Source organism: Anomaloglossus baeobatrachus, chromosome 7 (genome assembly GCF_048569485.1).
Source record: "Anomaloglossus baeobatrachus isolate aAnoBae1 chromosome 7, aAnoBae1.hap1, whole genome shotgun sequence".
Lineage (NCBI taxonomy): Eukaryota > Metazoa > Chordata > Amphibia > Anura > Aromobatidae > Anomaloglossus > Anomaloglossus baeobatrachus.
The window spans coordinates 22983683-23010559 of record NC_134359.1 but is presented as its reverse complement, the minus strand read 5'-3'; the positions used below and the strand labels follow the sequence as shown (position 1 = coordinate 23010559).

General features: G+C 43.2%; 1 protein-coding gene across 1 annotated transcript; it reads left to right on the top strand.

The window, feature by feature from the left end:
- Window positions 1–443: 443 nt before the first annotated feature.
- LOC142244988 (lactase/phlorizin hydrolase-like) lies at window positions 444–26877 on the top strand. The gene is made up of 17 exons (XM_075317155.1): window positions 444–969; window positions 3966–4036; window positions 4355–4435; window positions 10285–10387; window positions 10522–10600; window positions 11903–12578; window positions 13758–14403; window positions 14554–16104; window positions 16323–16591; window positions 18092–18382; window positions 18472–18677; window positions 18834–19026; window positions 21272–21381; window positions 23427–23561; window positions 23645–23865; window positions 26178–26414; window positions 26601–26877. The coding sequence occupies exons 1-17, from the start codon at window positions 444–446 to the stop codon at window positions 26825–26827; spliced, it is 5622 nt and encodes a 1873-aa protein (XP_075173270.1). The 3' UTR covers window positions 26828–26877.

Genomic DNA, 26877 nt, shown 5'->3' with positions numbered 1-26877 from the left:
CTGATTCCCCCATGCATCTAAAATTAAAGCACCACTGCAAATAAATGGAGATATTCTGCTAAATCTTTGTGCATGACTTTCTTCCATGAGTCATGCCATTGTGCCTGCAGTGTTCCTATACATGTGTTTCCCTTTGCTATCCATGTGTACAGGCTTGTGTCATGTGTGGTTAGGCCGTGCAATTAACCCTTTTATTCCCAGGCACATCACATGAAGTGGGGTGCAGCGGTTGGAGGATAGTCAGTGCCTCCAGTTACAGCTCTGCAGCCGCTAATAATTTACAATGAGCACAATGAGCATACCGGCCTTGTCATAGATTAACACACGTCTGTCCATAAATCAGGTTCAGCAGTTTTCTTATCTGTATAGGAGATATTGCGCTTTACAGCCCAAGCTATGGTATAAATGTCATTCCTAGTGTGTGTTGGATAACACCGCTGACGATGGAGGTAGGGTGGAGAGGGGTCCTCCTGCTCCTAATCCCCTCACTATGTCATGGCATTTTGAAAGCCACAGAGAAGGACTTCATGGCCATCGCTGGACCCTTATGGAGTCCTGGGTGCAACACAGAGGTTCTTAATAATATGAGAGATCAGATCCAGACCTTACAGGAGTATGGTGTCACCCATTACAAGGTGCAGCTGGACTGGGAGGATGTCCATCAGGACACAGACGAGCGGCAGCTGCGGTGTTACAAGACTCTTCTCCGGGAACTTAATGGAGCCAACATTAGACCAATTGTGATCTTACATGATGGCAGCATCATTAAACGTTCTGCAGGTGGCACCAGTCCTGTTGATGCCTATGCAGAATATGCTGAATTTGCATTTTATTCATTCGGGGATTTGGTCCACACCTGGATTACATTTGATGTCCGCACAGTTGTAACCGAGTTGCAGCACCTGAAGACTCTGCTGGACGCCCACGAGAAAGTGTACAGCGTATATCGCCAGAAGTATTCAGGAGGCGGTGAGTGTGATTAATAAATGGCATACATTTTATATATAATATATATATATATATATATATATATATATATATATATATATATATATAAACACACACACACACACACACACACACACACACACACACACACACACATGTATTTGTATTATATTAGCCTAGTGCGGAGATTCACTATATGAACAATAGAACTGAGCTTTTCTGATCTCCCATGCTACATCCATAGACGTTAATTTGGTGTCGACCCCTCTGCGGATATAATGGCTCCCGCTCTTCTATTTCTACAAGATTTTGGAGGTGTCTGTAGGAATATTTGCTCCTTCATCTAGAAGAGCATTTGTGAGGTGACACTGATTTTGGGGACAGGCCGGGCTCACAATCTCCTTTATTGGCGCTGGATAGGGCTGAGGTCCGGGCTCTGTGCAGCCAGTCATGTTATTCCCACTAAACTCCCTGGACCATCTCTGCATGGACCTTATGCACTGGTCACTATCATGGGGAACAGAAAAGAGCCTTCCCCAAAACTGTGCACATAAAGTTTAATGTCTTGAGCTAAAACATTAAGATGTCCCTTCACTGCAACGAAGGACCCGAGGCTGACCCATAATAACAGCCCGGAGCATCATCCTACTCCACCATCTGTACAGCGGGCACAATACAGTCAGGGGGTCACGTCCTCCATTCACCAAACCCAGACTCCTCCATCAGATGCAGATAGAGCAGTGTGATCTATCATTGCGCAGAACACGTCTACTCCAGATCCAGTGGTTGCATCTTTAGATCACTCTATCTGCTGCTCTGCATTGTGCTTGGTTATGGACAGGTTGGCATTGTGCTTGGTGATGTACGTCTCGGCATTGTGCTTGGTGATGTATGGCTCGGCGTTGTGCTTGGTGATGTACGGCTCGGCATTGTGCTTGGTGATGTACGTCTCGGCATTGTGCTTGGTGATGTACGGCTCAGCATTGTGCTTGGTGATGGACGGCTCGGCATTGTGCTTGATGATGTATGGCTCAGCATTGTGCTTGGTGATGTATGGCTCAGCATTGTGCTTGGTGATGGACGGCTCGGCATTGTGCTTGGTGATGTATGGCTCGGCATTGTGCTTGGTGATGTACGGCTCGGCATTGTGCTTGGTGATGTACGGCTCAGCATTGTGCTTGGTGATGTACGGCTCAGCATTGTGCTTGGTGATGTACGGCTCGGTATTGTCCTTGGTGATGTACGGCTCGGCATTGTCCTTGGTGATGTACGGCTCGGCATTGTGCTTGGTGATGTACGGCTCGGCATTGTGCTCGGTGATGTACGGCTCGGCATTGTGCTCGGTGATGTACGGCTCGGCATTGTGCTCGGTGATGTACGGCTCGGCGTTGTGCTTGGTGATGTACGGCTCGGCATTGTGCTCGGTGATGTACGGCTCGGCATTGTGCTCGGTGATGTACGGCTCGGCATTGTGCTTGGTGATGTACGGCTCGGCATTGTGCTCGGTGATGTACGGCTCGGCATTGTGCTCGGTGATGTACGGCTCGGCATTGTGCTCGGTGATGTACGGCTCGGCATTGTGCTCGGTGATGTACGGCTCGGCATTGTGCTCGGTGATGTACGGCTCGGCATTGTGCTTGGTGATGTACGGCTCGGCATTGTGCTCGGTGATGTACGGCTCGGCATTGTCCTTGGTGATGTACGGCTCGGCATTGTGCTTGGTGATGTACGGCTCGGCATTGTCCTTGGTGATGTACGGCTCGGCATTGTGCTTGGTGATGTACGGCTGCTGCAGCTGCTCGGCTATGAAGCTCCCGACGGGTGCAGTGTTTTCAGAGGAGGTCTGCACTCTGCAGTTATGGGGTAATCTATGGTGACTTTTCCGCCCTCTGCTCAGCCCCCCGCTCTGTAACATTACAGGGTCTCCACTTCATGGCTGAGTTGCTGCGGTTCCTTCCACTTCTCAATGATATCACTCAGAGGTGATGGGGAAGATTCAGGAGGAAGAAATATCACAAACGGGACTTGTTAATCTTGTGGCTCCTATTACAGGATTCGCTGGTATCGGTGAGCTCTGCTCCACCGGCCGCTCTGTCACATGGTAGTAAGGGAAGATCGCACGGTGGGGGGCCGGAAGGTATTATACACCTGTGTTAAGGGGCCGGATGTTATACACTGCAGTCAATGGAAATTAAATGAATGAGAGACTGGAATTCAATGAGTAAGACGTGCGGCTCCATACTTTTCTCCATGTAGTATGAGGAACATGTCACAGGACCAGGCTTACATATATGGGTTTATAAGGTCAGCATTTGGTTATTATGGTGTAACGGGGTGCCAGGGGTGCCTCGGGGATTGTAGTCGTGGCCCCTTCTGCTAGGCTTACCCCTGGCTCCACCGTCACTATCGGGACAGGAGATGTCTTGGTGGGGCAGAGTGTGGTGGTACACATGTTGTCCGACGTACAAACACTTTCCAGGCATGATTCGGTGCAAACAAAAGGCATTCTTTATTACACAGTTCTTCACACAACCGGCAGTTACAGATGACACTTCACACTTCCTTTAGCTGGGGGGGAAAGCCTGTCCTGACGTCTCCTCCAGTGGGGATGTGCCCGGCTAATCCTCTTCACCTGGCTCCCACTACGGCTACCCACAGACCGGACCCACACCAGTACTGCTTCGCACTTTGAGGTTCCGCCCGCTCCTTTTCTCTCCGGCTTCCTTATTCATCCAGCTCCCACACTCTGCCCCTGCTCTGCTTCTTCTCTCCCACCCGGCCACTAGGGGGAACCCACTAAAACAGTGCATTAACAATAAAAACATTTTTTATTAAATAACATCAGAAAAGAACTACACTCCCTTGTAAGGGGTCTGCCCACCCCTTACAATGGGTTAACTCATTCATTGCTGTCAATAAATACGATTGCATCTGTCAGTAATGATAATAAAATATAAAGTAGTGATTGCACTGATTAATGACCCTGGTAATCTTCCTTTCATGCATTTGTTTTGCAGGTGGACGGATAGCCATCGCATTAGCCTCGCCGCTCCTGGACACCTGTTTATCTCTTCAAGGGAACTTCCTGGTAATTACCTTAAATATCAACATTTGAAACACAAAATTTAGGGCATTTAAGCTCTGCCTCTGGAAATGCTAACAAAATGGCCAGTTTTGGGCACGTTTTTTTGTAAATTATCCCCCTTTTGCGGGCTGGTTTGCAGGATTGTCCAGTCAAGTATGACGAACATAAACTAAAATGAGGCCATATTATATTGTCAGATGTGGGAAAGAAGCTTATGGGCCCATTCTGGTACCAGGACCCTCTGGGTCACCTACGTCTCCCTATGACCATTCACATTGTCCCTCTTATTCACTAACAATCTACTTTTTCTTTTATTTTCAGAAATATGTCGACTTCCTTGCCCTGAATATACATCATGAATGCACGAATTCCCTGCAATTACCAACATGGACAACAGATAAGGTTGGAGGAGAACCAAGGCCTCATTAAAACTGGCCTTGTTGCCCATAGCAACCAATCAGCTGTCTTCTTTTATTTCTTAAAAAGCTCTAGAGAAATGTAAGCAGCGCTGTGATTGGTTGCTACGGGCAATGAGTCCCAAGTAATATTGTAAACTAGAAGGTGGCCTGAGTCTAACGCATCGGGTATTCTAGAACTTATTGTGTAGTTAATGTATGATTTTTGTTATATTTTTATATATATATATATATATTTATATATATATATATATATATTTATATTTATATATATATATATATTTTTATATATATATTTATATTTATATATATATATATATATAATATGATGTTGTTGTGTGTAGTTGCCAAGTGTTTGTGTAGGGCGCTGGAAATGTTCTGGGTGTGGGGGGTGTGAGAGCGGTGTTGTTTGTGTGTTGCGTTGTTTGTGGAGCGCTGTGTGTGTTGCGCGGTTTTTGTGGGGTGCGTGTGTGTGTTTTGGGGGGAGGTATGTTTTGTGCAATGCGTGTGTGTTGCGCGGTATGTGCGTATATTTGTGTATGCCGCGGTGTTTGTGTGTTGGGTGTTGTGTGTGTGTGTGCGGCGTTGTCTGTGTGTGGGTGTCTGTGTAGGGCGGTGTTTGTGGTTCCCAGTGTGTGTGTGTGTGGTGTGTGTTGTGCGATGCGCGTGTGGCGGTGTGTGTGTGTGTTTTGGGGGGAGGTGTGCACCCCATCGTGCTCCATCCCCCATGCTGCGAACCCTCCATCGTGCTCCATCCCCCATGCTGCGAACCCTCCATCGTGCTCCATCCCCCATGCTGCAAACCCTCCATCGTGCTCCATCCCCCATGCTGCGCACCCCCCATCGTGCTCCATCCCCCATGCTGCGCACCCCTCATCTTGCTCCATCCCCCATGCTGCGCACCCCCATCGTGCTCCATCCCCCATGCTATAATAGTCCTCCTATTATACTCAGAGAGGAGTGTAATAGGAGGACTATAATAGGAGTAGTAGTCCTGGGGAAAGGAGTATAATGGGAGGAGTAGTCCTGGGGGGGAGGTGTATAGGTGCCCAACGTGTGCTGGGGGCGGGGCAGAGCGGGCCAACGTGTGCCAGGGGCGGGGCCGAGCAGGCCACTGGGGGCGGGGCCGAGCGGGCCAACGTGTGCTGGGGGAGGGACCGAGCGGGCCAACGTGTGCCGGGGGCGGGGCCAAGTGGGCCGCCGGGGGCGGAGCCGAGCGTGCCAACGTGTGTCGGGCGCGTAACCGGCTTGTCCTTGTCACAGCCCTGAGCTGCAGCACCAGCGGGTACAAATATCGGAGGGACAAAATAGAAAAGTGCAAAATGAACTGCAGGAGCAGCGCTGGAGCCCAATCCCTAATCCACAGGAGACACAATCCAGGAGACCACCCAAAATGAGATAAGAACATGGGGCTTTACCTTTATTCATCTCAAGAATCTAAAAAATATCTAGATGTATGCCGGCTCCCTGCACATGTGTACCGGGAGCCGGTGTACGCTGGTAACCATGATACACATCGGGTAACTAAGGGAAGCGCTTCCTATAGTTACCCGATGTGTATCATGGTTACCAATGTACACTGGCTCTGTCACGATCCCAGCATCACAAGGTTATGTCTGGGCTGGGTTGCCGGTGTGGATTCCTAGGAGTGCACTGCAGCAGTCACCTGGAAGTCGGGGCTTCGTTTGAATTCGGGGGAAGGGGCGTGGTCAAGCGGGCGATGCGTGCAGAGGGCCGGGGCGAGCAGCCAATCCAAGCGGGGGGCGGGGCCAGGCTGAGGCGAGCGGCCAATCCGTGGGGGGGGGGGGGGCCAGGGCGAGCCCAGCGGCCAATCCGACGGTTGTCACTGTAACGACACAATTTTGGAGCAAGACAGACAGACAGAATAAGGCAATTATATATATAGATGGTGACCAAGGGGATTTGCACATAATTTGGTTGTCACTTTTGCCCCTGTCACCTGCTCTTTATCAAACAATTCCTTTTCCTTTGAGTAGCCGTATGCTTTCAAATATTTATGATCCTTTATATTTGCTGATTAAAGTTCACTTTCCCCAGGATGATGATAGGAGGACATGTGTACTAGGATTTCTTCTCCTGTGGTGAATCCTCCATTATTTACAGGCTTAGCTGGATGTTGTTCTTGGGCCTCACAGAACAGAACAGAGTTCAATTGATTAATGATAATGTATGTGCAAAAGTAATGACACCCAGATGAGCAGGAGAATCGTCTTCACAGCCAACTCCGACATCTATATACTTCTGGCACTGTATATTGTGAGCCCTGTACGGGCCTGTTTATCAGGGGGTACACTTCTGGCACTGTATATTGTGAGCCCTATACGGGCCTATTTATCAGGGGGCACACTTCTGGCACTGTATATTGTGAGCCCTGTACGGGCCTGTTTATCAGGGGGTACACTTCTGGCACTGTTTATTGGGGCACTGTACGGGCCTATTTATCAGGGGGTACACTTCTGGCACTGTATATTGAGGGCACTGTACGGGCCTGTTTATCAGGGGGTACACTTCTGGCACTGTTTATTGTGAGCCCTGTACGGGCCTGTTTATCAGGGGGTACACTTCTGGCACTGTATATTGTGAGCCCCATACGGGCCTGTTTATCAGGGGGCACACTTCTGGCACTGTATATTTTGAGCCCTGTACGGGCCTGTTTATCAGGGGGTACACTTCTGGCACTGTATATTTTGAGCCCTGTACGGGCCTGTTTATCAGGGGTACACTTATGGCACTGTTTATTGGGGCACTGTACGGGCCTATTTATCAGGGGGTACACTTCTGGCACTGTATATTGTGAGCCCTGTACGGGCCTGTTTATCAGAGGGTATACTTCTGGCATTGTTTATTGGGGCACTGTGCTGCCATTGTTGATCAGAAGGTGTTCTGATATTGTTTATTGGAGCACTGTTTAATAGGGGTACTCTTTTGGCACTGTTCACTGGGGGCACTATATTGGCACTGTTTATTGGAGATACTCTACTCACATTGTTTATTGGAGCCGCTCAGCTGATCACATTATTTAGACGTAATCTCCTGGCGCTGTTTATCATGGGGCACTCTGCATGCATTATTGATTTGGGGGACATGTTGTCAGTGTCTATTAGGTCACTGCTGGTAAAGTTTATTGGGGGGCATTCTTCTGCCACTGTTTACTAGGGGTTCTTTTCAGCCATTATTGATCAGGAAACTGTTGGTACTGTGGGAACTGAGGGTACTGTGCTGATAACATATTTTTTTTTAGCAGTTCTCCAGTGGCATTATTTATTGAGGAGCATTAGGCACTGTAGTTTTTGTAGGGGCATTCGGGCAGTGTTTAATGGGGACACTGCTGAAAATATTGTTTATTGAGGTACAATCTTCTGGCACTGATGGGGGCACTCTGCTTGCTATGTTTCTGGTTGCACTGTAAACAGTATTATTTATTTAGGGCACTTTACTGGCAATATTTTTAATTAAGAGGCGCTCCTCTTGCATTGTTTGTTGGGGGCACTCTGCTGAAAATACTGCTTAGTAAGAAGCAGTCTTTTGGAACTGTTTGGGGCACTGTGCGGACAGTATTGTTATTGAGGGCACTGTTTATGTAAATCATTCTTCAGGTACTGTATATAGGGGATATTCTCTTGAAATATAATCACTGTCTTTATGGACAGGACTACTCAGTAAAAAAAAGAATGCAAATCACAGTATGTCTCAATTCATATCCAAATTTGTTACATTTTGAATGGTGTTTGTAAGAGAGCTGCTCGAAAGTCTTGCTGAATGAAATCTTGCTGAAAACAAAGGAATTCTTATTCATTCCATTTAGATGTGAAATACCAATATGGACGAAGGGCCTAGCCAAGTGTTACGGGGGCTGCCTGATTATGAAAAACAAAGGAATATCAGACAGTCAGGGTCCACCGTGCAAAGTCTCTGCTGCAGTGTATGGCAGAAGATATGTTAAAGTGTGAGGAAAAGTATATGTGTGCCGCTGTAAATAGTCGTAGCACAAGTGCAGAGTGCAATACCTCTGTTAAACTCACAGAGGAATATAGTTAGGAAATAAAGCAATTCCTCCCTTACTTGGAGGGTGTGTGGTATGGTCTCTGTTAAAGGTCACAGAGACAAGACAGTGAGTGTGAAATGGCACCTACCTAGGTCCGTTCCTCTAGCGGTGCCAGGTGACGGGCAGCAGCGTAAGCTGCACAAAGCTCCTACCTGCGTTCGCTCCACTAGGGTGCGAGGACGCGAACCACTAGATATGGCACCTGCCTAGGTCCGCTCCACTAGTGGTGCAAAAGAGACGGACAGCAGCACAAGCCGCACAAAGCTCCTACCTGCGTTCGCTCCACTAGGGTGCGAGGACGCGAACCACTAGATATGGCACCTGCCTAGGTCCGCTCTTCTAGTGGTGCAAAAGAGACGGACAGCAGCACAAGCCGCACAAAGCTCCTACCTGCGTTCGGTCCACTAGTGTGCGAGGACACGAACCACTAGATATGGCACCTGCCTAGGTCCGCTCCACTAGTGGTGCAAAAGAGACGGACAGCAGCACAAAGCCGCACAAAGCTCCTACCTATGTTCGCTCCCCTAGTGTGCGAGGATACGAACAACTGCCAGACGCAGTATAAGGATCGTTACCCTAGCGGCAACGTCCACCTACGAGTAGACCCACAAGGCCCAGCCAGACCATGTGCCTCAGGCACCTTCCTATGTCTGCTCCAAAAAGGTGCGAGGATACGGACTGCAGCCGAAGCTGTAAGATATAAGAACGCTACCCTGCCGGTAGCGCTCACCTAGCATAGACAGAGAGATGCCTAGAGGGACGTGCACAGAGCGTCTACTCTCATGCATGAACAAAGAGGACTAAGCGCCGGGCGGCGTGCGTCAGGGTCTTATATAGACTCTGTGCCTCATCCAAGATGGAGGACACCAGAGCCAATCCGCTGCCAGAACGACAGCAATGACGTCACGCTGGCCTATCACCGAGCAAAGCGTCACAAGCACATGACCAGCGACCAATCGGCATAGAAGGTGTCAGAGACATGTGACCTCGTGTCAGCGATGATATCAGCCGCACATGTGCAATGGCTCCAAAATAGGACTTAGTCTCCAGCGCTCGCACATGTGCAGTAGCAAGAAATCCGAACATAGTCTCACGGGGCTCGCACATGTGCAGTAGCAAGAAATCCAAACATAGTCTCCAGGGCTCGCACATGTGCAGTAGCAAGAAATCCGAACATAGTCTCCAGGGCCACAGCAACCGTAACACCAAGTCTCCTGGCTAAACAATCCCAAAATTCCCCGGGTAATCTATTAAAAAGTGTGAATTGATTTGCAAGGGTACCCTGGTCCAGAAGCCTTGTCTGTAGTGCGTGGTTGCCGGACAGGAGTCCTGCAAACCTTCTCCTACCGGCAGGAATTCCCGGCTCCTCTTTTGATTAGTAGGCTCAGTACAACATTACCGCAATGCTGAAGTCATGTCAGGCCTACAAATCAAGGTGGTGCCGGGGTTTGCTGCAGGTAGGAGAATGTACGCAGAGCTCACATCCAGGAGCCACAGACTAGTATTGACCAGCGTAATGGACCCAGGATCCTGCAAATCAATTTTCTCATCTATAGAATCCATACATACATTGGGACAGCTCCTGCTTCAATAAATATAATCACAGCCAGAAACAAGTCTAGTCTAAAGTTTGGGGAAAAGAGGAAAGAAAATTGGTTGATCTGCTGGGCAAATGTAGATGAATCCCTTAAAGGTTTTTTTTTTCATAATGGTCGTCCCAGAAGGCAAGAATTAAGTGGAAAAATAAACAAAATCTTATTGTATTCCAGCACGAGAGGCCGATGGAGATTGTCATCTTCAGATTGTCACTGGGTGATTGCAATATTGTATCACAGAAGGATAAATCTGTTCTCACCTTTAATGTATACTCAGGTAAGACACTGGACATTGAAGAATTACTATTCAATATCAAAGGAGGAAGGAACCTAAAATAATGGAAACGGCAAAGTTACTCAACTTCTTGATTACGCAAAATCATACTTAAATCCTCTATTATGTCCCTACAGAAATCAGTGCTTCTGTTTCCAGCCTCATGGGATATGACATAAGTTATTTATTACCTACATCAACTGCCGGGAAAGGAAGGTGAGCCGGTGCTAAGGTGAATTGTACGAGAAATTGCCTCCTCGTTTGCTCTCATCCTTATCTCCACCCAAGGTGCCACATTCTGAACTCACTCTTTATAGCGACTCTCTGGTCGGCTCATGGCAGATATTTTTTTTTTTAGATGTGAAGCCTGTTCAAGACTTAAGGGGGCTTTACACGCTACGATATCGTTAATGTTTGATCATCGGGGTCACATTGTTAGTGACGCACATCCAGCGTCATTAACAATATCGCAGCGTGTGATACTTACCAGCGACCTTAGGCAACCTCAAAAATGGTGAAAATCGTTCACCATGGAGAGGTCGTCCCAAACTCAAAAATCGGTAAGGGTTGTTTAGCGTTGTGATTCATCGCTCATGCGGCAGCACACATCGCTGTGTGTGACACCGCATGAGCGAGGAACGTCTCCTTACCTGCCGCCAGCCCCAATGCAGAAGGAAGAGGTGGGCGGGATGTTTACATCACGCTCGGCTCCGCCCCTCCGCTTTGATTGGCCGGCTGCTGTGTGACGTTGCGGTGACGTCGCTGTGATACCGAACGTCCCTCCCCCTTGAAGGAGGGATTGTTCGGCAGTCACAGCGACGCCGCCGACCAGGTAAGTTTGTGTGACGCTGCGTAGCGATAATGTTCGCTACGGCAGCGATCACAAACAATCGCATGCGCGACGGGGGCGGGTACTTACACGGTCGCTATCGCTACAAATTGCTAGCGATATCGCTACCGTATAAAGCCCCCTTTAAGGCCAATATACACACAACAATCCAGCCGGGCAAAAAAAAATTGTGGCGGTAACTACTCTTTATTTGGCACATTAACCTTACACAGGGGGCGTCCAACTAAGGCCAAATTCCTCTCCTCCAAGCCTTGACTGCCTGGCTACTCTTGCCTGGCTGCCCACCTTTTAAGGTCACATTTACCAGCTCTGTATATCCAGCTGGCCTCCCAAATAGCCATCAATCACCCCTTATCAATTTTCATGACTATCATGTATTTTGGGCCTTTTTCGCAGCTGACGTTCCACTACTGATGAGCCGCTAACCATATGTCTTTGGTATGCTTGCTACAATCTCTAAACCATCACTACTGAGCGTGGGCAATTCTGCAACCACTCTTCAAAAATCATAAAACAACATAAAAGGCTGCAAAAAAAACAAGGAATGGTGGAAGATGAAGCATCCAATTTTAGACAATCAAGGAAAATTTGTATAAAATGCATTAAGGTTTATATACCATATATAAAGGATTTTGGTATTAATTCACATACTCTGTTTTATAACATAGATCTGAAAATGTAGCGGAAAAGTCCTCATCATCGCGGTCAGCATTCACCACTGTATGGGATAAATTTGGGGTCCAGACACCAGCAGAGAGAGACGTCTTCTTACATGATACGTTCCCTGAAGGTTTCCTTATGGGCTCTTCATCTTCAGCCTTCAAAGTAGAAGGGGGCTGGTCCGAGGGGGGTAAAGGACAATCCATATGGGATGTTTTTGGACAACAGGGCCAAGCCAATAACAATGCAACCGCCAATGTGGCCTGTGACAGCTACAATAAGATTGACTATGACGTGTATCTTCTGAAGGGTCTACAGTCTAAGGTCTATCACTTCTCCATCTCCTGGTCCAGAATATTCCCAACAGGACTGAAATCTGAAATCAACTCCGCCGGCGTGAAATATTACAACAAATTAATTGACAGGTTAATCAAAGAAAATATCAAACCGATAGTAACTTTATATCACTGGGATCTGCCCCAGGCTCTGCAGGAGTCCGGGGGCTGGCAGGATGAATCCACCATCGAGGCATTCATGGAATACGCAGATTTCTGCTTCAACAGTTTTGGAGATAGAGTTCAACATTGGATAACGTTCCATGAACCTTGGGTGGTCAGTTACGCTGGTTACGGCACCGGACAACATGCACCGGGGATCAAAGACCCAGGAATTGCCGCCTTCAAGGTATAAACTGTGAACAGTAACTTTATTTTAAATGAAATTCTTTAAAGAGAGAACACTTTTTCCAAAAATATTTTATGTTAAATAGTTTAGAGTTTTGATCAAAGTCATTATTTAAAAAAAATAATTCTGAAATCTTTCAGTTTTTAGTTTGAAACTTTCCAGATGTGTAGAAATCACTTTTCAGCAAACTCATTATCATCACAGTCAGACTGGAAAACAGGGGGGGGGGGGGGGGAATCAAGGTGCAATAATAAAAATGCAATTCCAAAATTTTAGGGTTTTTGTTTTTATAGCGCTCATTGTAACCTGATTCTCCCGATCAGTATGATTACAGCTATGTCAAATTTGTATATCTGTAAAGAAAAAAAAAAAGTTTTATGCAACCATTTTCTGAGGCCAGTATCTTTTTATTTATTTTTGTTATTTTTTCCATCAATCAAGCTGTGTGCAGACTTTTTTTTGCATAGGACATGTTTATTGGTACCATTAAAGGGGTACATAAGATATTTTTTTTATTGCATCTTTTTTTTGGGGGGGGGGAGCAACTGAGAAACGTCAATTCTGAATTTCAATTTTTTGCGCTTTATAGACTTTACTACACAGCTTAAATACATAGATGAAATCATTTTAGATTTTGCTGGATTGGAACTTTAAAGACTCGGAGATATTAAAAAAAATGTTTATTTTTTTATTGTTATTTTGAGGGGAAACGTGATAACTTATTTTTTTAGTCCCCCGAGGGGATTTAAATCTGTCATTTTGCTTCTTAAAAGTCAATAAAATATTAATAAAAGTCAAAATATTGAATAGCTGCCTGACTTTAATAGTAAAACTAAATATGTAACATATATTTAAGATATAAAAGATAGCTGTTAATCACTGATTAGCAACACCCATTGGACTCCTACATATTTTCAATATAACAGGTTACTGTGATAATGCAGAATAATATAACAGCAGATTCACTATAATGATTAGATCCTTACAGACTTATCACAACATGAAGAGAACGGGAATAGATCGGTATTTCTCTAATCGAGTCTTCCATGTTGTATCTTGTAGGTGTTTCTCTAATCGAGTCTTCTACGTTGTATCTTGTAGGTGTTTCTCTAATCGAGTCTTCTACCTTGTATCTTGTAGGTATTTCTCTAATTGAGTTTTCCATGTTGTATCTTGTAGGTGTCACATAACATTGTGAAAGCTCACGCTAAGGCCTGGCATGTGTACAACGACACGTACCGGGCCTCGCAGAAAGGTCAGGTGGGAATCTCACTGAATTCAGACTGGGCAGAACCAAAAGACCCTAATAATCCAGATGACGTGATCGCTGCTGAACGATACCTCCAGTTCATGATCGGGTGGTTTGCCCATCCAATTCTTATCAATGGGGACTACCCAGGAGTTCTTAAGACCCAGGTCCTTGACATAAATACCCAATGCGTCTCCACAGTGGCAGAACTGCCCACATTTACTGAGGAGGAGAAGGTCTACATCAAAGGCACTGCAGACTTCCTTGGCATCTCCCACTATACTTCCCGGTTGGTGAATGCCTCCGAAAGCCTTAGTTGTGAGGCTAATTATGACAATATTGGAGGATTTGCCTCACATGTGGATCCTTCATGGCCGACCACCGAATCTCCATGGATCTACGTGGTACCATGGGGTCTCAGGAGGCTTTTGAACTTTGTCAAAGAAGAATATGGAAATGGAGGACTACCCATATATATAACTGGAAATGGTATCCCTACACCATACACCGGAGAGGTGTTCAATGACGCATCTCGAGTGGAGTATTTGACGGCCTACATCAATGAAGCCCTGAAAGGTAATTCTATTTACAACCATAGTTGGAAGGTCACTGACTATAGATATCTTAGAGGCTTTCGAACATAATAACTCACTGTATATTTGTTTATGTTCTATTTTTCTAGTGTTGTTTGCCATTTTAACCCTTTAAACCCTTATTTATTTGCAGCTGTTGTGAATGATAATGTGACTGTAAGTGCCTATATAGTCCGTTCCCTCCTTGACAGTTTTGAGGGACCTGAAGGATACAGTCAAAGATTTGGTTTACATCACGTAGACTTTGAAAATGCAAACAGGCAAAGGACCCCCAAACAATCTGCCTACTTCCTTTCCAGCATTATTGAAAATAATGGCTTCCCAAATATGAAATTGGCTAAAAAGGTTAATCGTGCAAGATGGGTGCATACAAAAAAATTACCAGCTCTACCAGCTTCAGAGGTTCCCTCAAAGGCTAAACTTGTTTGGGATAAATTCTCGGGACAATCAGCTTTCGAAAGGGACATGTACCATTATTCTACAGTCCCAAGTGATTTTAGCTGGGGAGCCTCGACCTCAGCATATCAGATTGAGGGAGGATGGAATGCGGATGGAAAAGGACCAAGTATATGGGACACATTTTCACATGTCCCAGGGAATATTTTTGAAAATAGAAATGGGGACATTGCCTGTGATAGTTACCACCAACTGGATGCAGACTTGTACATGCTGAGAAGTCTAGGGGTGAACAGCTACCGTTTCTCCATCTCATGGTCTCGAATCTTCCCTACTGGACAGGGAACAGTCAATACTAATGGCGTGAAGTATTATAATAGGCTTATTGATGGCCTTCTGGCAAGCAAGATCTCACCCATGGTGACCCTTTACCACTTTGATCTCCCTCAGGCTCTCCAAGACTTGGGTGGTTGGGAGGATGATAGAGTTCTTGAAGCTTTTCACAGCTATGCAGACTTTTGTTTTAGAACTTTCGGTGACAGAGTCAGGTTCTGGATGACTTTTAACCAACCCCACACGATTGTTGCAGCTGGTTATGGTATTGGTTCATATCCACCTGGGGTGAAAGATGATCCTGGCTCAGCTCCCTACAGAGTGTCTCACAATCTAATTAAAGTCCATGCCAGAGTCTACCATACCTATGATGATCAATATCGAAAAAGTCAAGGAGGCGTCATTTCTCTGAGCCTCAACACTAATTGGGTAGAACCCAAAGACCACACGGAACCAAAGGACATAGAAGCTGCTGATCGCTACCTGCAGTTCACCTTGGGATGGTTTGCACACCCCATTTTCAAAAATGGCGACTACCCAGAGGTAATGAAATGGCAAGTGGACAACAAGAGTGAGTTACAGTTTCTTAAAAAATCCAGACTTCCAATTTTTACAGATGAAGAGAAGACCTACATCCAAGGAACAGCCGATGTGTTCTCCATAAACATCTACACCACAAAAATAGTTCAACAGAAAACTTTAACCCTTCTTCCACCATCTTTCCAAAATGATATTGACATCGTAGAAGAGTTTGATAACTGGCCAGGGACTGCTGCGGAAAACTTCAAGGCAGTAGCCTGGGGCCTGAGAAGGCTGCTTAACTGGGTAAAAGAAGAGTACGGCGATGTCCCGGTATACATCACTGAGAACGGCGTCGCAATGGACAGCAACCCTGATTTTGATGACACTGCTCGAATTTTCTATCATAAGACGTATATTGACGAAGCCCTGAAAGGTTAGTAGCATCATTTCGGGGCTAAAATAACAGATTTAATTACAGTTTAATAAATTTGGTTATAATGTAATGATTAAGACAATATCAATGGGAACAAGTGTCCAAAAACAGCATGGGGAAGTAGCCATGTTTTTCTAACCTTCTATGTTGTTAAGTAGATTTTCTTCTTAAAGATGAGGATGCAACTATGACAAATGTCTTCATTTAATCCCCAAAAGCTCACAGTGTGGACGGAGTGAATCTGAAGGGTTATTCAATTAACTCACTCATGGACGCTTTTGAGTGGGCTCAAGGATACCGAATACGGTTTGGCCTTCACCATGTAGATTTCAATAATCCTTCCCGACCAAGAACTGCAAAACGTACTGCGATTTACTACGCTGACGTTATCAGCAACCATGGTATCCCCTTGCAAGAGGAAGAAGAATTTTTATATGGAGAATTTCGGGATGACTTTGCTTGGGGCGTTGCCTCCTCAGCTTTCCAGGTTGGAGACACCTTCACTTAACACATTTTATATAGTCATGTGTGAAATCTGGTTGGAAAGCCCAGTATAAATCCCACCTTTCAAAAATAATTGGTATATACCTCTCAAGCCACCCGTAGAAGACCCCATTAGATTGAAGCGCACCAATCACCAGGATTTTCCTATATAACCTAAAGCCAGTGCTATACTGGCACTATCATGCTGATTCTATACATATCTTTAGGTGTCAGCTAGGATGTAATGTTTTAGAAACATAAGCAAGTAAAGTTTGTAAAATTATCAGCTTATTGATTGACAGCATCTGCCGATCAGCTGATAGCTGGGGTGGGTATTCATAGTGATTCCCAACCCCTGCCTGTTTTTCCTTCCCCATTTATTTATGCTAATTCTATTATAGAAGCGTTTTAATAAGTGGCTAGAAGGACCTCTGCTGATGACATACCCATGTTACCAGATGGGGCAGAGCTTCAGCCAACAGAAAAATAATATTGCTTCCTGGCAGAGCCTCAGCCAACAGAAAAATAATGTTGCTTCCTGGTATCAGCTATGTTGTCTGAAGCCCCGCCCCTTCTGGTCACATGGGTATGACATCAGCAAAGGTCCTTCTAGCCACTTAGTAAAACACATATATCATAGAAATAGCATAAATAATAGATAGCTGGAGAACAGACAGGCGAGGGGGCGGGAATCACTATGAACACCCACCCCAGCTATCAGCTGATCGGCAGCTGCTGTCAATCAATAAGCTGATAATTTTACAAACTTTACTTGCTTGTGTTTCTAAAACATTACATCCTAGCTGACACCTAAAGATATGTATAGAATCAGCCTGATAGTGCCAGTATAGCACTGGCTTTAGGTTATATAGGAAAATCCTGGTGATTAGTGCGCTTTAATGTTGACCAAACTGATGATTTTGGCAGGACAACTTTGAATGTGTATTGAGACCTCTTGAGTCTTGACTCTTCCCCTAAAGATGGGGGAAAGAACGGATATATTGAATTACAACACATGATATTTAGATAGCCGCCTACTTAGCTCTCCCACATGAAAACACATGCATGCTCGGCTGAGCATGTGTATCCGGACGTCATTAGAGATGAGGAATACAGACCCCTTAAGTTCCCAGGCCGCTTGTTCTATGGGCATTTTTCCACCATACCATCCGAGCAGCAGTAGGATTTGGATACTTCCTCTTCTTGTAACGTGAATGTCCCACTCATACAGATTAAAGACAGATTTTGCACTCTCTCCTCCTCTCGAGATTATTCCGTGCTCATAAACACTTTGTATGAGTGCTCAATAAGAGTGGGGGAAGGGAGGTGACAACTGCCGTAACCAAATTTCTCCTGCAGTAGAACAGTTGTCACTTTTCAAACTAATTTAGCCACTGGTCCCAGAAATAAATAAAAATATATACCTGCCATTTTTTAGAACTTTCAACAAGAAAATTCTAGGAAAGAAACAATCAAAAAAAATTTCTTTTTGCTTTCTTTTCAGATCGAAGGGGCCTGGAGGGCCGATGGGAAGGGACTCAGCATCTGGGATCAGTTTTCTCATACGTCATCTAAAATTGATGATGATAGTAATGGAGACGTGGCGTGCAACAGCTACTACCGGGTTGACGAAGACATAGAACTTATCAAGGGTCTTGGCGTCTCGTATTACCGATTCTCAATCTCATGGCCGAGAATTCTCCCCAATGGGTCTAAGGACCACGTCAATGAAGCCGGTCTCGGTTACTACTCTCGGCTGATAGATGGTTTGCTGGCTGCCGGTATTACACCACAGGTAGTAAATCATCCTTTTCATAGCATCACCGGTCCAATGAGTTCCAATATCTCTTGTTTTTAGTTTTTACTTTGTTTTCGTCTGCTCAGGTCACCATTTATCACTGGGATCTTCCTCAAGCTCTGCAGAACCTCGGTGGTTGGGAGAACGAGACAATAGTAGAATGGTTTACGGACTACTCTGAAGTTCTCTTCCAAAGACTGGGTGACAAAGTGAAGTTCTGGATCACTCTCAACGAGCCGTACATCGTTGCCAACCTGGGGTACGGAGAAGGGGCCTTTGCACCAGGTATGTTGTGGCCTCTGGAACAGTTAAGGCTTGGGTCTCTTGGGTCCAACCTAATAGACAAGAAGGGTATCGGGAAGGTCTATCTACTGCTTTAATGGACTTCACACGTCATGTCTTTGTTCCAGATTGTAATACTCAGCTTTTTCGTCCTCACAGGAATCAGATCACCGGGGATTGGTGTGTATTTGGCAGGACATAACCTGATTAAAGCCCATGCAGAAGTATGGCACCTGTATAATGATAAATACCGAGTCGCTCAAGGAGGTCTGATCTCCATCACCCTCAACTCTGATTGGGCCGAACCGATCAACCCCTATAAGCAAGAGGATATCGATGCGGCATGGCGGTACATGATGGTACGGAAAATCTGATTACAGGCTTCTTGTATCATATGGCATTAATGTGGTTATTTCAGTATTATTGGGGCGAGGTGGTCATTATTATTAATCTACAACATTTCCGATTTGGTCACACAAACCTCCATGAAAAAATAGGTCTCCAAGATTTATACTCTATCTAGAAACAGACGCTAGAAGGTTTGATCCTCTACCAGTGAAGGTGAGGTACGTGCCTCAAATACGTCACCGGCAAATCAAACAAGTATGAGGGATGGGGATTCATGAGGGGCGAAATTAGTAACTATTCGTGTTAGGAGTATTTGGAGGGAATCCTAAAGTTCTATTTGTCACGAATAATGAACATAAATGCAAGTCAACAGGGAACCCGAGCATTTTTCTTGCCGTGACCAACACTGGAATAGTACTCGGTATTCGGTAAGCATTATCTGAACTCGAATAGTCACTATTTGCCCATCTCTAATGGAGATGTAAGTGAAGACCATTAAGTTACACCATGTATTGTTATAAAAGTAATGGTCTGTATTTGATTTTTGAAATCACTCTATTGTTTCATATTAATTTAACCAATGTCTTCCTCCACATCTACACTGAGCAGTAATATTAAAATACATAGGGGCAGTATTATAGTAGCTATATTCTTGTACATAGGAGCAGTATTATAGTAGTTATATTCTTGTACTTAGGAGGCAGTATTATAGTAGTTATATTCCTGTACATAGGGGCAGTATTATAGTAGTTATATTCCTGTACATAGGAGGCAGTATTATAGTAGATATATTCTTGTACATAGGGGCAATATTGTAGTAGTTATATTCTTGTATATAGGGGGCAGTATTATAGTAGTTATATTCTTGTACATAGGAGCAGTATTATAGTAGTTATATTCTTGTATATAGGGGCAGTATTATAGTAGTTATATTCTTGTACATAGGGGGCAGTATTGTAGTAGTTATATTCTTGTACATGGGGTAAGTATTATAATAGTTATATTCTTGTACATAGGGGCAGTATTATAGTAGTTATATTCTTGTACATAGGGGCAGTATTATAGTAGTTATATTCTTGTACATAGGGGCAGTATTATAGTAGTTATATTCTTGTACATGGAAGCAGTATTATAGTAGTTATATTCTTGTACATAGGGGCAGTATTATAGTAGTTATATTCTTGTACATGGAGTAAGTATTATAATAGTTATATTCTTGTACATAGGGGCAGTATTATAGTAGTTCTATTTTTGTACAAAGGAGCAGTATTATAATAGTTATATTCTTGTACATAGGGGCAGTATTATAATAGTTATATTCTTGTACATAGGGGGCAGTATTATAGTAGTTATATTCTTGTACATAGGGGGCAGTATTATAGTAGTTATATTCTTGTATATAGGGGCTGTATTATCGTAGTTATATTCTTGTACATAGGGACAGTATTATAGTAGTTATATTCTTTTACATAGCAGTAATTATAGTAGTTATATTCTTGTACATAGGGGCAGTACTATAGTAGTTATATTCTTGTATATAGGGGCAGTATTATAGTAGTTATATTCTTGTACATAGGAGGCAGTATTATAGTAGTTATATTTTAGTACATAGGGACAGTATTATAGTAGTTATATTCTTGTACATAGAGGGTAGTATTATAGTAGTTATATTCCTGTACATAGGAGCAGTATTATAGTAGTTATATTCTTGTACATGGAAGCAGTATTATAGTAGTTATATTCTTGTACATAGGGGCAGTATTATAGTAGTTATATTCTTGTACATAGGGGCAGTATTATAGTAGTTATATTCTTGTACATAGGAGCAGTATTATAGTAGTTATATTCTTGTACATAGGGGCAGTATTATAGTAGTTATATTCTTGTACATAGGGGCAGTATTATAGTAGTTATATTCTTGTACATAGGAGCTCTATTATAATAGTTAATATTTTGTACATAGTGGGCAGTATTATAGTAGTTATATTCTTGTACATAGGGGACAGTATTATAGTAGTTATATTCTTGTACATAGTGGGCAGTATTATAGTAGTTATATTCTTGTACATATTGGGCAGTACAATAGTAGTTAGAAAGAAGACCATTAGAACATTTTTGCTCTGTATATTCTTACATATTTTTTTACATTGCGTTTCATGTGATTTCAGCATAGGTTATACATTATAGTGCATTGTGGCTGGTAAAATGTGACAGCTTCATATATTAACATAATATTTATGTATTAATGACTTTCAGTTTTTCTGTGGCTGGTTTGCATATCCTATTTTTAAAACCGGGGATTACCCAGAAGTTATGAAGGACAGAGTTCGAGAGAGAAGCCTCGCTATAGGATTGACTGAAAGCCGGTGTGTATGCTGACAATAACAGAACAGCCGGCATCATCCATGTCCCAACGCTTATTTCATAATGTCTTATGGCTGGATGTTTTCAAAATCTGGAAAACCAAGTAAAGATAATGGCATATCTAGCACAGCGGTGGAGGAAACCTCACTGCTTCACATCACTGAGTACAACTAAGAAATTCTCTTTACCCACATCCACCCCTAGAGGGAGCTCACTGTCTACAGATCTATACAGCCACAACTAGAGGGAGCTCACTACATACAGATCTATACAGCCACTACTAGAGGGAGCTCACTACATACAGATTTATACAGCCACCAGTAGAGGGATCTCTCTGCATACAGAGCTATACAGTCACCACTAGAGGGAGCTCACTACATACAGATTTATACAGCCACCACTAGAGGGAGCTCTCTGCATACAGAGCTATACAGTCACCACTAGGGGGAGCTCACTACATACAGATTTATACAGCCACCACTAGAGGGAGCTCACTGCATACAGAGCTATACAGTCACCACTAGAGGGAGCTCTCTGCATACAGATCTATACAGCCACCACTAGAGGGAGCTCACTACATACAGATTTATACAGCCACCACTAGAAGGAGCTCACTGCATACAGAGCTATACAGTCACCACTAGAGGGAGCTCTCTGCATACAGATCTATACAGCCACCACTAGAGGGAGCTCACTACATACAGATCTATACAGCCACCACTAGAGGGAGCTCACTACATACAGATTTATACAGCCACCACTAGAGGGAGCTCACTACATACAGATTTATACAGCCACCAGTAGAGGGATCTCTCTGCATACAGAGCTATACAGTCACCACTAGAGGGAGCTCACTACATACAGATTTATACAGCCACCACTAGAGGGAGCTCTCTGCATACAGAGCTATACAGTCACCACTAGGGGGAGCTCACTACATACAGATTTATACAGCCACCACTAGAGGGAGCTCACTGCATACAGAGCTATACAGTCACCACTAGAGGGAGCTCTCTGCATACAGATCTATACAGCCACCACTAGAGGGAGCTCACTACATACAGATTTATACAGCCACCACTAGAAGGAGCTCACTGCATACAGAGCTATACAGTCACCACTAGAGGGAGCTCACTACATACAGATTATACAGCCACCACTAGAGGGAGCTCACTATATACAGATCTATACAGCCACCACTAGAGGGAGCTCACTACATATAGATCTATACAGCCACCACTAGAGGGAGCTCACTGGATATAGATCTATACAGCCACCACTAGAGGGAGCTCACTGCATATAGATCTATACAGCCACTACTAGAGGGAGTTCGCTGCATACAGATCTATATAGCCTCCAATTAGTGGCACAGAGAGAGAAAACTATTTGTTACTTTTAGCGTTTCAGGGAGAACAAACCTTCAGAAATGAGCCAGACAGAAAAAAAGAATCTGGGCAAAAGTAGAGGAGTTTACTTGGTTCTTCCTATATGTTTGTAAATGCAGATCTGTCAATCAAGCTGATCTGATTGGGAAGAAGATGGAGGGATAGGTCCAGTGGACTTCCATCCCCACGCCTGACTCATTTAAAAAGCTATGTTCCGGTTGCATTGCCATGATCAGCCCATGGAGGGCCACAGAGGGCCTGTTAGGAGAAGCAAGAAAGAACAAGGATAGGAGTGAATTAGCCACTAACATAGTTAAAGATGACTTGGAGAAGCAAGAGCATGTTGGGCTCTGTTTACATTTATGCTATTGGATCCCATTTATATTCAGATACCATTCACTTACAATGGGGAACATTATATGTTGATTTAACGGTAAATGGAGTTGCATGCGATTACCTGCAAAAATAATACAGATGTGAGCATAGCCTTACAGGGAAAGCCGTAGAGGAGGATGTTGCAGTAGTCTAGGTGGGAAGTGATATGGGTATATAGAGGCATCGTCATCAATTTTGGTTGAAGTCGCGAGGTTCATGATTACCTACCGGCAGTTTTTCCTCTCTTGCTATGCATTACTAGCCGTTTCTATGATTTTTATCTCCAGGCTCCCAGAGTTCACCGAAAGCGAGAAGCAAAGAATAAAAGGGACGTACGACTTCTTTGGCCTGAACCACTATACTACCGTGCTGGTCGGGCAAGCGAACTTTGGAATAGAGTATCAGGCTTATGAAGGGGACAGGTAAAGGTGACAGAGAAAGTGTAACTTGGTTCTAAGGAAAATAAACAGACGATTAGATGTATTTTTTTTGTACATCTTTACAGGGGGGTTTATTTACTGAGCGACCGGACCTGGCTTACATCTGGTAGTGTATGGCTGAAAGTGACGCCTTTTGGATTGAGAAGGTTATTACACTGGATAAAGGAAGAGTTTGACAACCCTGCCATATATATCACCGAAAATGGGATATCCGAGCGCGGGACAGATCTAAATGATGAATGGAGAACATATTATTATAAGCATTACGTGAACGAGGCACTGAAAGGTACGAGATTATATATAATGCACGCAGAACATATCTGTAACCCATATCAGACAACCAAACGTCTGATATAGATTCAGTATGCAAAAGCACATCATATACAAGGAGGCATAATAATATTCATAGACATTAACACATTCTGATAGGTCGTAATAGAAGCACTAATATAATACTGCTCCTATGTACAGGAATATAACTACTATAATACTGCCCCCTATGTACAAGAATATAACTACTATAATACTGCCCCCTATGTACAAGAATATAACTACTATAATACTGTCCCTATGTACAAGAATATAACTACTATAATACTGTCCCTATGTACAAGAATATAACTACTATAATACTGCCCCCTATGTACAAGAATATAACTACTATAATACTGTCCCGATGTACAAGAATATAACTACTATAATATTGCTCGTATGTACAAGAATATAACTACTATAATACTGACCCCATGTACAAGAATATAACTACTATAATACTGACCCTATGTACAAGAATATAACTACTATAATACTGACCCTATGTACAAGAATATAACTACTATAATACTGCCCCGTATGTACAAGAATATAACTACTATAATACTGCCCCCTATGTACAGGAATATAACTACTATAATACTGCCCCCTATGTACAAGAATATAACTACTATATTACTGCCCCATGTACAAGAATATAACTACTATAATACTGCCCCATGTACAAGAATATAACTACTATAATACTGCAGAATATAACTACAAGAATATAACTACTATAATACTGCAGAATATAACTACTATAATACTGTCCCTATGTACAAGAATATAACTACTATAATACTGCCCCCTATGTACAAGAATATAACTACTATAATACTGTCCCGATGTACAAGAATATAACTACTATAATATTGCTCGTATGTACAAGAATATAACTACTATAATACTGACCCCATGTACAAGAATATAACTACTATAATACTGACCCTATGTACAAGAATATAACTACTATAATACTGACCCTATGTACAAGAATATAACTACTATAATACTGCCCCGTATGTACAAGAATATAACTACTATAATACTGCCCCCTATGTACAGGAATATAACTACTATAATACTGCCCCCTATGTACAAGAATATAACTACTATATTACTGCCCCATGTACAAGAATATAACTACTATAATACTGCCCCATGTACAAGAATATAACTACTATAATACTGCTCCTATGTACAGGAATATAACTACTATAATACTGCCCCTATTTACAAGAATATAACTACTATAATACTGCCCCCTATGTACAAGAATATAACTACTATAATACTGTCCCTATGTACAAGAATATAACTACTATAATACTGCCCCTATGTACAAGAATATAACTACTATAATACTGCCCCTATGTACAAGAATATAACTACTATAATACTGCTCCCTATGTACAAGAATATAACTGCTATAATACTGCCCCCTATGTACAAGAATATAACTACTATAATACTGCCCCTATGTACAAGAATATAACTACTATAATACTGCTCCCTATGTACAAGAATATAACTACTATAATACTGCCCCCTATGTACAAGAATATAACTACTATAATGCTACCTCTATGTACAAGAATATAACTACTATAATACTGCCCCCTATGTACAAGAATATAACTACTATAGTACTGCCACTATGTACAAGAATATAACTACTATAATACTGCTCCTATGTACAAGAATATAACAACTATAATACTGCCTCCTATATACAAGAATATAACTACTATAATACTGCCCCCTATGTACAAGAATATAACTACTATAATACTGCTCCTATGTACAAGAATATATCTACTATAATACTGCCCCTATGTAAAAGAATATAACTACTATAATGCTGCCCCTATGTACAAGAATATATCTACTATAATACTGCCCCTATGTAAAAGAATATAACTACTATAATACTGCCCCTATGTACAAGAATATAACTACTATAATACTGCCCCCTATGTACAAGAATATAACTACTATAGTACTGCCACTATGTACAAGAATATAACTACTATAATACTGCTCCTATGTACAAGAATATAACAACTATAATACTGCTCCTATATACAAGAATATAACTACTATAATACTGCCCCCTATGTACAAGAATATAACTACTATAATACTGCTCCTATGTACAAGAATATAACAACTATAATACTGCCCCTATGTACAAGAATATAACTACTATAATACTGCCCCTTCGTACAAGTTGCTATTATAATTTGCCCAGTATTGTTCTTTCCTTTCTCTTCTTTTCTGCAGCGGTGCAGTATGATGGGGTTGATCTTCGCGGTTACTCAGCCTGGAGTCTGATGGATAATTTTGAGTGGGCCACAGGTTACACTGAACGTTTCGGTTTATATTACACTAATTTTTCGGACCCCGATCTGCATCGTGTTCCTAAAGTGTCTGTGAAATACTACAGATCCGTGGTGCTGTGTAACGGTTTCCCCGACCCACATAACGGGTCTCATCCTTGTCTTGATTCAGAGCCTGAAGGTGAGTGTGACCGCTCATGTTGCATAAATAAAGGCGCCTATGAAAGGGGTAAAAAGTGTCAGGTGCTGATCCCTCGAGATGATCCCCTGCAGACAGTCAAATTCTGGTCGTTAATACACTTATTTCTTTATATTGGAGCCCAAGTATCACCTGTAAATAGTCGTTAATGTTCCCTTTTTCCAGCAGGTACAACGTCTGGCCCCACAGCGGGCGGCGGCCGCACTACAGGACCCCCGGGAGATCCGGAGCCGCCAGCTGTCCACTTTCTTGGACTGAAGATCTCCACCTCGGATGCGATGATCGCGTTATACGTGGAGTTCGCCTTCTTACTCGCTGCCGTCTTACTCATTATTCTATTTTCATTTATGAATAGTAAACTCCGGAAAGAAGTGAAGGTGTCAGAGTTATTTTAGATGTGAGAAAAAAGTCCTGGAAATCTCAGCATAAATGTACACAATAAACA

Bases quoted from the DNA above. Each gene is read 5' to 3' on its own strand.
- LOC142244988 (XM_075317155.1), top strand. From the start codon at position 444: ATGGAGGTAGGGTGGAGAGGGGTCCTCCTGCTCCTAATCCCCTCACTA. The intron at 16,105-16,322 runs GTTAGTAGCATC...AATCCCCAAAAG, and splicing joins TATTGACGAAGCCCTGAAAG to CTCACAGTGTGGACGGAGTG. The intron at 16,592-18,091 runs GTTGGAGACACC...CTTTCTTTTCAG, and splicing joins TTGCCTCCTCAGCTTTCCAG to ATCGAAGGGGCCTGGAGGGC.